We start from the raw sequence: 11,668 nt of genomic DNA, 5'->3' as shown, positions 1-11,668 counted from the left end.
ATATCAGTATATAGTTTATTTATATTCTCTTTATGTTTTTTCTGTAACATTAATTGAACTAAAGAAGTTCGAATCTGTATTTAAATCTTACTTATTATTAATACTATGATTGCGAATATTTGGATGGATGGATAGACTATCACTCTCTCGATATAATTTAGAAATGATACTCATAGCCCTACAAACCCTATTAACAATTCTATTTATTAAAACACTGCTCAAAACATTAATATCCATCTTACTATCTTCTTACTAATATTATAAATGCTAATGTTTGTATGGATGGATAGATGTTTGTTTAAAGGTATCCCGAGAACATGTGTATGGATCTCGCTAAAATTTGGCACAGATGTATAACATCTGGAAGAAAACATAGGCTACTATTTTTTTTAATACCGCGCGGACGGAATCCCGGGCGACAACTGATTAGTTATATTTATAAAATTACTAAAGTATGAAAGTAATTTATAGAATAATTACAATTTACATTGTTGTTATTGATGAAATTTATATTTTTATATAATTTTTATATCATAAGGTAGCAAACGAGCCAGCGGCCACCTGAAATCGCTGAAATAGCGAAGTAACCGTTGCCCATAGACATACGCAAATGCATATGCGTTGCCGACCTTTTAACGACGAAGGAGAGGATGCACAGAAAGGAAATATCTTCCCTTTCTATGCATCCTCTCATCCGGAAACTCCACTTCCACTTCCCATCCTTTCCTTATAAGATAAAGGGTGGGAAGGGAAAGAGGAGTAAATTAGGCCTCCGGGACGCACACTTATCAGACGAAACGCGGAATTGCTTCCACTTGACGCCTGTCTTCTGTGTGGTATTTCATCGGGCGTGCCGGGCCAATTCGTGCAAAGATGTTAAAGCGGGCTCTACCACTGTTATATACTATAACTAACGCATGAAAAATATTTAATTTCTTGTAGAAAAAATTTAAAACGAATGATTTTGATTTCATGCTGTTCATAACTTTGAAAATAATTTTTACCTTAGTAAAGAGTTACTTGAAAACTAAAGTATCAAAGACTAACCTTAGCCGCTTTGTATCTTGTTTATATAAAATTTAAAAGTAGTTTACAAGTTCTTTACAAAGTTGACGTACTTATTTTGTAAGTTTTAATACTATCTAGCTTGTGAATTTTTCATAGATATTAAAATTACTCTTTTAACATTCACAGTGTTAAAAGAAACGTATAGTCTGTAAAACTCAAATCAGGAATTACATTTTTTCTCTGACGACTTATTTTTTATTCAATCACTTTTAAATTCAAAGTAATACGACTTCTTAATAAGATTTTCGCGTTACAAAAAAAAACTTAATATATAGATAAGTTAAATAAAAAGTAGCTCTTCAAGGCATAAATTCGAAAAAAAAGATTAAATAGTATCCTATGTCCGTCTCCTGGCTCTAAGCTACCTCCTCACCAATTTTCAATCATATCGGTAAACCTGTTCTTGAGTTATAAATAGTGTAACTAACACGACTTTCTTTTATATATATATATAGATAATTCGAAATCTACAATCTGTTCTTTTAAACTTTGTGATAGATTAAAAATAATGTTGCAGATAAAGTTTCATTCCTTCTGAAGATTTAGATTTCTTTTTGAAATGTCTTGATTTAAAGGGAAAGCCTTAAGCAAAATGTTCAGTACGCCTTGACAAATACAAATCGTTTTCTGTATTTTGGACACGATTGCAAATTTCTTTAACTACTTTTACGACTTATACCAAAATTCTGAGAATGTAAATGTTGCAGAATGTTTTATGTCATCAATAAAGGTAAAAAGAAAGAGGTAAACTTTAGATTTAAGTTTTAAAATTGCTTTACAAGGATAGTCTTAGTTTTTTTGTTTTAAAGTTTTCACTAAAGTCTTAAGCATCATAGCGACCATCTAATATTTCATCCGAATGGATGGCTGGATGTACAACAAAGTATCTCCAGAACGACTCAACGGATCACGATTAAAATTGGCACAGAACGTAGTCCGGATGAACACATAGGTTACTTAATAAGTTTTTTTTTAATTCCGTGTCAACGGAGTCGCAGGCGAAGAGTAGTATAATATACATCTCTCCATCTAAAATATTTTATAATAGTATAAATACATAGAAGAAGTTTACACAGAGCATACTTAGACAGATCGATTAATAAATCTGCAATCTCTGTCTATAATGCATCTGTGCTATTACTGAGTATATATACTATGTTTCGTATGATTTTGTTTTTGTTCATACAATCTAAATTGTTGTTTCTTTAAGATGATTATTTTACTATAAACAAAAGCCTGTTTTTATTACATCCATTTACTTTTATAGAAATCGTAAAGCCATAATGGATTTTCGTTGTTACGTTCAGAACGTACATCCGTTGGGGGAAATTAATGACATCCTCACACAACATTTTTTGTAAATACATTCCGAATAAATCAATAAAACATTTTAATTATATTAGACTTCGAAATGGATCAAAAGAGTGTTAATCGTGAGTTTCTGAGAACCAAACCTCTGTATACAATACTTCGTTATCATTATCTTTCACAAAACAGAGATAGCAATATGTTTTAAATGGGTATTTACATCTCAGAAACTCACTGTACAATGAACTTTAAAAAAAATTAAATCTAAATGGAATACCTTTAAAAATATTTTAAAAAGTAAGAAATTAAAAAAGCGTTGGTGATACTTTGGCTTAGGAAAAAAATAAAACATTGTATTTCTTAAGTTTTATTACAAAATATGTATAAAACAACAAAAATTACTACCGATTATAGCATTTTTTTTATTTAAAAACTTAATAATACAAAAAATATTGACCTTTCCAGTAAATTGATTTTCATCATGAATCAAAACATCATATACAAAGTTTCCATATAAAACTAATTATTGCTTTTACAATGATTTAAAAATGCGCCTCTAAACTCGATACCAACGACGAGCCGATGGCTAACATAACGTTCTCAGTACTCACAGTACTTTAGTGAGCACTGGTGACGTCACGTAGTCAGAGAGCCAGCTGAAAGCAGACATATTCTCCTATAAGAATTTCAATACAAGAAACAGAATTAAAACTTTCATGCATTTTTTTAATATACTCGTATTTCATCATCATCATCAGCGGCTTCATATAGTGGATGCGTCCCCACCGAGGGGCTCGGATCCAACCCTAAGTTACGAGTGATTAGGCCATAGTCAACCACGCTGGCCAAGTGCGGGTTGGTTGACTTCACACATATCTTTGAATTTCTTCTCAGATATGTGCAGGTTGCATCAAAATGTTTTCCTTCACCATAAGAATATCGGATAAATGTACATATGTAAATCGGAAATCGAAAAACATATTGGTACATGGCGGGATTCGAACCCAGGACCTGCAGATTGCAAGTCAAGTGCTTGAGCCCTGAGCCACCGACGCTCTAATGATATTATAAAAAACTATTTCTTTTATTAACACAAAAATGGATGATTTTATGTTTGGAAAGGTCAATTGTGTCTTAAAGTAGGTTAACATGGACAATACTAAATTAATACAATGATAATAGCTTTAATTGGTGCAAAATATGACATAGTTTTAAATATACATAGCATAGTGACTAGGATAAGGTTCGGTGGTAACATAGTCTCATATAGTTTTGCTTTTAAAGCTTCTATTTTATTTAAAAAGATCAGCGTGTCTTACGATTAATGGTTCCTTACACTTTGAATACACAAAAATAATACTTTCTGGAAATTTAAATTAACCTCAAAAGATGTCAGCCATAAAAGAATTGCGAATTAGAATATCCTCTTAAACTTTTTGGACTAACAATAATATCGTTATCAATTATTTTGTTCTCGCTTAATCTACTAGATGAGAAATTTCTAGCTTGCGATGGGTAATTAACTGCACCATACATATTAGTGCTAGAACATGGATATACAGTCGAAAGAGGTCGCATAGCTCTTAGAGTAGAATTTCCTGGTACATCTTTATATAGAATCATATCAGGATGAACTGGATCATAAAAATTACCAGAAATATGACTTACATCAACATCATTGTCAATATCAGAAAGTCCATCGCCAAATATATTCGGAGTTTCAGTTGTGAACATATCATTTGTTTTAGGATTGTTCTTTTTTCTACGTTTTATAATATAACGTAATACAATCACAACAAATACAAGTGTTATTAATATTAGAATGCTAACGGCAGCGTATATTAACATTTTAGATGTTTTAGTATTCGTTGCATCAGGTAATAGTACGTTTTCATTGTTATTTTCATTTGTTGTAACATCAATTGACTGTTGGTTATCATATGAGTTATCTTGCGATGAAGGAGGCACTGGAATCGATATAGGTGGAGCACCATTTTGTTCACCGAATTCATCTAAAATCATACAAATACTTTAATAATAGTTTAGTTTATTGTAAACATCGTTAATATTCGAAACTAAATATGTATTGTTACAAATTAAACTATTGACTTATCTACAAGGTTTCTGTTGCCGACAGATATGGAACCTTTTTACACGTTTTTTAATCATAATTTTTATATTTTTGTATTTGGAACTTTATATATTTTTTCTTCCTTTTTCTTTGTATTTTATATCAGTTGTAAATATATCCTCTAACAGTGCATGCTTATCTTTTCATTTTTTATAATTCTATTTTATAATTTCATTTTGTCTTTTTATTTTATAATATAATATTCCATAATTCATCTGAATTCAACCGCTCTTTCCATCCTCATATTTTCCGCCGTCTTTAGTTTCCAAAACCTGAACTTTTACTCACCTGTTTCATCGAAAAAGTTATCTTCTGCACCAGAAGGAAAATTTAACATTTCATCTTTTTCCAAAGCGCTTTCATATTTATCTGTCATAACTCCAAGGGGCACTAGAAATATCGTATCAAATTAATAATATTCAACTATTTTTACAGTAAAGACAACTGATGTTAACGAAAATGCTCATTATGACCTTCTTAAGGTCACGTTCTATAGTAACTTACCACAAGCATACACAATCTTAAGATAAGGTCTTGAATCAGGTTTGCAAGGAGTTCCGAATGTTGTTTGTGTAACAGATATTTGACATCGACGTTTGCCGTGGCACATTTGCATCACTGTTTCCGTTGCGTGTGGCGCTTTACAACCTAAAAAAATATAGACCACTAAATATTATAAAATTCCTTTGAATGTATAACAAGTTACTGTAGTATATGTATGTAAATCGAATGCGCAAGCGCACTAGTGGGCACTGACAACAGCAAACATCTGTCATGTGCATCACAAAGCAAAGTGTTTAAGGTGCTACAAACGATTCTTTCAGTTATCAAGTTTTATTTTCTATTTATCTATTTTTGCTAATTTATACTTTATTCAAGCTGGTGGAATTAATCAATTTAATATTTGTTTGTCTTCGAATTTATGGATGAAACTTGTTGTTAATAATAACTTAGCTTTATTACATTTCTAATATAGGTTTCACCATTCATATAATAGTGCTCCCAATTTATCTCTTCTCAATTCCTCAAGTGTATAAATAGTCGATCTTATTAATCTTAGCTCTACATCTAAAATAGATGTTGCGCAATAAAAAAATTCGTCAGCAATGACCTTGGAACAAAAAATAGCGTCAGCAAAAAAATTATGGGCCGAGCTGATCTGTTGCGCAGTGCGTAAAGGTCAAACAATAAGTGTTTTAAAGGTTCAATTTAGACTTACTCTCTTCACTAATTCCGTGTGTTTGTGGACATTTGTTCGATTCGTAAGGAATACGACCATACTGAGCGTCAAGGATTGCTATCCTTGTATGTGCATCACAGGTAACAGCCAAAACATCATTTTCACAACCAGTTCGACTTCGGAACTCATCTAAACAAAAAACAAACATTGATTAAATTTATCAACTATAATTTACGTATGCGTTTGATTATGCTTAAAAGAGCAAATGCTTTTCATTATATTATAAACCACCTTAATATTTCTAGGAGATGTTTCGTTTACTTTCATTGTTTAGTACGAAAAGTAATAATCAAATCAAATATTGTAAAGTATAAGTAAAATCCGAAACGAAATATACTGTAAAAAGATTTATTTTATTGTGACAGATATTTGAAATGTTCGTTTAGTTTTCTTAGCTTAAATATAAAGCAACACATTCGATATACGCTCATATTATATTATGTTCCTATGTATGACTAAACTTAGTCAACCACGTTTGTTCAGTGTGAGTTCGTTGACTTTACACATATCTTAGCTAAATTTCTTAGCCGATATCTACAGGATGTTTTCGACCTCAATACTAAAGTTTGCTAATCTATTTCTTTGCATATAAAAATGCAGCCTAACATAGACGAAATAAACAAGTCTTCAAAGATTTACAATTCACCATTATTGCACTCGGGAAATTAACACTAACTTAATTGCAACGAAGCTTGTTTTCTATTGACATTTCAAACAGAACTGTGGGTTGGGTTAGTGTATAGTTAATTTTTTCTTATTGTGTATTTCTTAGTGTATAGTTAATTTTTACTATGTTGTTTTATTAGGTTAAACGCTTTTAGTTATATTATTGCTTAAATACTTGCTCTTCCGTAATATTGTTTTTAGGGTTCCGTATCTCATAGGAAAAAAACGGAACCCTTATAGGAACACTTTGTTTTAACTAAAACCCAAAGTTGATAAACAAATCATTGCTATCAATTTGACACAAAGGCTATCTCTGTGTTTTGTTTTAAATTTAAAACATTTGAACTTTGATAGTTAATTGGTATTTCCATTTAGAATTCCATTTAAATAATATTAAGTTTGAAATAATACTGTCAGTATTTTATTAACCTGTCTCTTAAAATACTTTTAAAAAGTATAAGTTTTTTAAAATAACTACCAACAAATAAATCATGTATTTTTCTACTAAAAGTCCTTTAAACACTTGAAACTAAGTAGTACACTATTAGAAATCTATTCATTATTTCTTTTTTTCTAGGTGAAATTTTATTAACATATATAATTTACTTAGAGATGTAGCTTGAAGAAAATCTAACGTGCTTTTTTATAAAACGTGTTTTATTCCGTGACTCTATCTTGGATGCCTTCAGGAGAAAGAATTGTCGGTGTCAGTTTTTTCGTCCAAGTATGACGTGAGGGCAAGGGGCGTTCAAGAGTAGAGTGAATAGGCATTTACTAAACTAATGCGTACCATCTTTCGACCACATCACTTAACATCAGAAGGAATTGTGGTCAAGCGCTAGCTTATTCAATTTAAAAAAAATACTATTTATTGGAATGTGTACTACTTAGTTTTGACATAGAGTGTACTACAGTAATTGTTTTTCCGTAACTTAATGCAGCACGCTAGTCCCTCGTTCAACTAATAAGGGCGCACCCAGTCCACTCCTGTGGTTAGCCACGCCCGCGCCATCGCATCGCCTCGCACCGACCACCGGCAAACGGCCACCGACCTCTCCGGAATTTAATAACGCAGCATAAATCACATCAATACACTCACCGGTGCCCTCGTAAAAAACCTGGCCCCATGATTAGTGAATACACTTCCCTATTCTTTTGTTTCGGTTAACCGAAAACGTCAGCTCTGGCTTCCGATATTTATGGTGCGGTTCGAAACTCTATTGATGAATCTATCCCTAATAGTTATATAAAAGTAAATTTTACAATATACTTTTGAAACTTACAACTACTCAGACGTCTACATCTACGTCTACATCATAATAATTACTCTAACTATGAGTTTCCTCTGCCAAACACAAAAACATGTTGCCATCCCTCTTATCAATTTAAAAAAAAAAACAGGGATAACAATATGTTTTTGTACAGATTTTACGCAGTGGAAACAAACGATAATGGCCTTACAAACTATCTACTTACAAGGTTTGCACTTATACGCAACTTCAATGAACTTCCTAGAAGACGGACAGGGGTCAACAGTACCCGGCTTTGACTTTGTACTGAAAGTGCATTGCGGCTTCTTCTGGCAAGCCTCTACAACTGTTTGTAGAAGAGAATACTGGAAAAATAAAATATAGTTAATCGAAAATTTATATTTCACAAAATATAAGTCTAAGTAAATATCTCTATCGTCGACTTTTAAATTAAAGTTTCTAGAACTAATATTTTACGTAGTTAAATTTGAAATAATTCCAATATTCTAAATTTATCTCCATTATGGAAAATTGGTACCTATTACTGTGTTCATAAATATCTCGATATACAAACATATTGTAATCATATGGCTTCCAACGCAAATGTATCGTTAAGTAATCCACCAACCTGCATAGAATTAGGCCATAAGCATACTTCTTTATCTTCTATTCCGAAACCTTCTGAATTCAATCCTTCCATGACGCATTTATGTCCTTGTGGCGCAGCTTTCCCATATTGTGCCACTTGAATACTTATAGAAGTCCCAGCAGGACATCCCAACGATACCATTTCATCATCACAAGCTGCTCTTTGCATTGTTTTCAAAGTGCTTGTCAACAATCCTAAAAAAAATTCAATAATAAATAAATATATAAAAAAAATTATAGCTTATAAAGAGAATGAAGGTTGGTTTCAGAGACCAAAATCACGGATTTTGTGCTCAGAAAGCCACGGTTAACAAGTTGCTCTAGCTTGAGTTATAATGGCGTGTTATAGAGCCAAAAATGTCTAACCTTTAAACATTTATAATTACGTAAATATGATTACTGATATAAATATAAAGGAAACGAAATCTTTTATCTGTTTACATTTCGAAATAACTCGAATATGTTTGATATAAAATAAATACAAATTCGTTGAGTCGCGCTAATTCGTATACGGAAGTTTCCTTTGACTCCATTCGCGACGTCTTACAATATATCCCCGAGTTTTGTATGAGAAATCTCAGGATATATGTACGTTCACTTTATATACGTACATTGATTACTCAAGTGCCATTGATAATATAGAATTAAGGAAAAACAGCTTTGAGTACAAATTTGTAATCGGAAAATCTTGAAAAAGATTATTTTGTCTATGCTTTAAAGAGGAAAGGTTTGATTGTTTGTTTGCATTGAATAGGCTCCGAAACAACAAAAAAGATTTAAAAATTATTTCACTGTTGAGAAGCTACACTAGCCCCCGGGTGACAAAGGCTATATTTTTTTTAATTTAAGACGGACAAAGTCGCCAGCAACTGCTATATATAATATTTTTATATCTAACAACTTTTGGTCGACAAGAGATGTTTTTGCTGTTTATATTTTCAATCTGTAAACTTCAATTTGTCTACTAACTGTAGTTATATAGAAGGATTTGGTTTTTATGTCGGACACCCTGTAGGGTACTCTGTAGAGTACAGACGCGCACAGAATTACCGCAATCCCATGTTCCCCTAAGGAACACTTGCGTTGATTTGTTTTTTATAAGTATTAGCTCTAGGGCGGCCAATTTGTAAGATACGAGTTTATATTTCTACATATATTCCAACCAGTGATATTAAACACTAAAAGTACGTTTCCACTACCAACATACCAGCGGAAATACATATTGTCATTTCTATTTTTTCAAAAAAAATGAGTGAGATAACAATATGTGTTTGAATTACTTTCAGTAGTGGAAACAGACATTATAATAATTCGTTTAACAGTAACAGTATTGTATGAAAATGGTTTCATAATTATCGAGAAACATACCTATCCAAGATCGTCAGTGTCTATTCATAAAATAATCAAAAACATAACAATAGTGAATTGATACAAAAATTTACTTAAATATGTACATTATATATCCGTCAATTCACACACTGAATTATTATCGTATCCGGTGATAAGATTTGTACATAACATTGTGTTTTACATGGGTTTTTACGTAACATAAACAAGTGAGCATTGGAAAGAAAATAACGCAAATATTAAAACATATTACAACATCTAAGTAAGATACTAGAATCTCTTATAACATAGGCAAAATATCTCTTTGAAAAGAGCGAGTAAGAATTTGGGATGCAGTAACATATCTCAAACATATACGCAATACAAACAATACGAAATACGTTTAACTTTTAGTTACTACCCAACGTAAACAAGTATTCGAAACATTATTAAAGATAACAAAAATAATAACATACCAATATTATCCGGGTTCATATACGATGGCCGCGGCAATATTAGACAGGCAAATAATAAAAATAATTTTTCAAACATGATTATTCCACTTCTAAAACTTATTCATAAAGTCTAATTTAAAAACAAAGAACAGGTGCTTTTAAATAAAAATATTAAAAACAAAATAATAATCTAAACATTTGTTTTAAAAACAATTGGTTCACACAAATGAATTTATTACTTGGGTATGCGCAAGCGTGTCACATCTCTGTAGTCGAGTAATTAGACAATGATTTAAAAATAAAAACTAGCGTGTTACCAAACCGAGTACGACCGTTAGACTGAAGCAATATAGCGGCCCCTTGCTTGGACAACTCATGGTACGCCCATCAATTTCGCGTGACGTTACAATGAAAACCTTTCATTTTCCCCCTCAAAAAAATGCAGGTCTATAAATGTCATAATTTAAAAACAATGACATTTTATTTATGAATATCATTTAAAAAAATATATGAATGGTCTAACACGATCGTATTGTGTTAAGCCTACTATGATTTCTCTCCAAATTTTTCGGACACTACTTACAGACTTTTTACTCTTAAATTAATCTGGTTTATGGGCAGATTTATTGTGGGTTTCTGAGACCAAAATATCTGTAAAAACTTATCGTGATCCCTGTCCAATATCTTTGACAAAACAGAGATAACAAGATGTTTTAAGCGAAGATTTAAAAAAAATTAAAACACAGTATATCCTCCATTTAATCAGATTCAAGTATATTTGTCTTACTGTATCTACACAAACTTCGTAATCAGATGTCAACTGGCTACTGAGGGATTAACCACGGTGAAGAAACCTACACTAAGAGACTAAGAATTCATTAAAAGATGCTAAGTGCGGCACTGAGTACTCCCTAAGTAAAATTATAATGTGTGTAAGATCCAATTAACATAATGTTCTTTAGTCTATCTCATGTGATGATTAATTGAAAGAATAAATCTTTCGTATTGAATCTAATGATTTTACAAGGCCTATCAATATTTATTTAGGATAGTTCGTAATAGTTCTATTTGACAATCATTTGTGTTAGGATTAGTTCGCTGTTTGACTTTGACTTTTAATAGCAGGACCTGTCAAACGCAGGCATTCCCATCTCTCAAAAAAAAATGAACAGTAAGTTCTGAAGTTGCTAACTTGTGTGCTGTTTTAGTGGAATTGAATAAATTTTTGAAATAACATATAATCATAAAGACGTGTCAATTATGCAGTCAGCATAATATGCTCATATCCGATTTATGTTTACCTTACATCCCTCGAAAAGTGGCAGAAAGTTTTTAGTACAATGGTGACTCTTTGTCTAGTCTATTTCTGTATAATCAAAGCTGGTATACATTTCAACTTGTACAACGTAATGAAACAAGGACGAGCAATTTCCGTTAGACCTTTACAAAACTATGACAGACATACATTAAGCTAATTAAAATGTAATTAAAATAATATGACGTGAGTATTTTAAAGAAAACATTAATTAACTCTTTACATATAGACTTGGAGCAGGATTATAAAAAAAAAATTATG

General features: G+C 31.6%; 1 protein-coding gene across 2 annotated transcripts; it reads right to left on the bottom strand.

Moving 5' to 3' along the window:
• Positions 1-2,732: 2,732 nt before the first annotated feature.
• LOC106119200 (protein eva-1 homolog C) lies at positions 2,733-10,418 on the bottom strand. Of its 2 annotated transcripts, XM_013314114.1 has the most exons (8): positions 10,114-10,418; positions 8,292-8,506; positions 7,890-8,028; positions 5,727-5,876; positions 5,012-5,155; positions 4,796-4,897; positions 4,045-4,388; positions 2,733-3,032 (listed from the first exon to the last, which is right to left on the bottom strand). In XM_013314114.1, exons 1-8 carry the CDS (start codon positions 10,187-10,189, stop codon positions 3,021-3,023), a joined length of 1,182 nt encoding a protein of 393 aa, XP_013169568.1. In that variant the 5' UTR covers positions 10,190-10,418; the 3' UTR covers positions 2,733-3,020. The 2 variants fall into 2 exon arrangements, with proteins under 2 accessions (XP_013169568.1, XP_013169567.1); XM_013314113.1 differs by lacking the exon at positions 2,733-3,032 and having other exon boundaries at positions 3,407-4,388.
• Positions 10,419-11,668: the final 1,250 nt, after the last annotated feature.

Source organism: Papilio xuthus, unplaced genomic scaffold (genome assembly GCF_000836235.2).
Source record: "Papilio xuthus unplaced genomic scaffold, Pxut_1.1 DF827542.1, whole genome shotgun sequence".
Taxonomy (NCBI): Eukaryota; Metazoa; Arthropoda; class Insecta; order Lepidoptera; family Papilionidae; genus Papilio; species Papilio xuthus.
This window is presented reverse-complemented; position numbering and strand designations above follow the sequence as displayed.

Coding starts and splice junctions, on each gene's coding strand:
- LOC106119200 (XM_013314113.1), bottom strand. CDS start 10,189: ATGTTTGAAAAATTATTTTTATTATTTGCCTGTCTAATATTGCCGCGG. Junction 5,877..7,889: donor TGCGTATAAGTGCAAACCTT/GTAAGTAGATAG, acceptor TTTTTTGTTTAG/ATGAGTTCCGAAGTCGAACT. Junction 4,389..4,795: donor TAACTTTTTCGATGAAACAG/GTGAGTAAAAGT, acceptor GTATGATTTTAG/ATGAATTCGGTGAACAAAAT.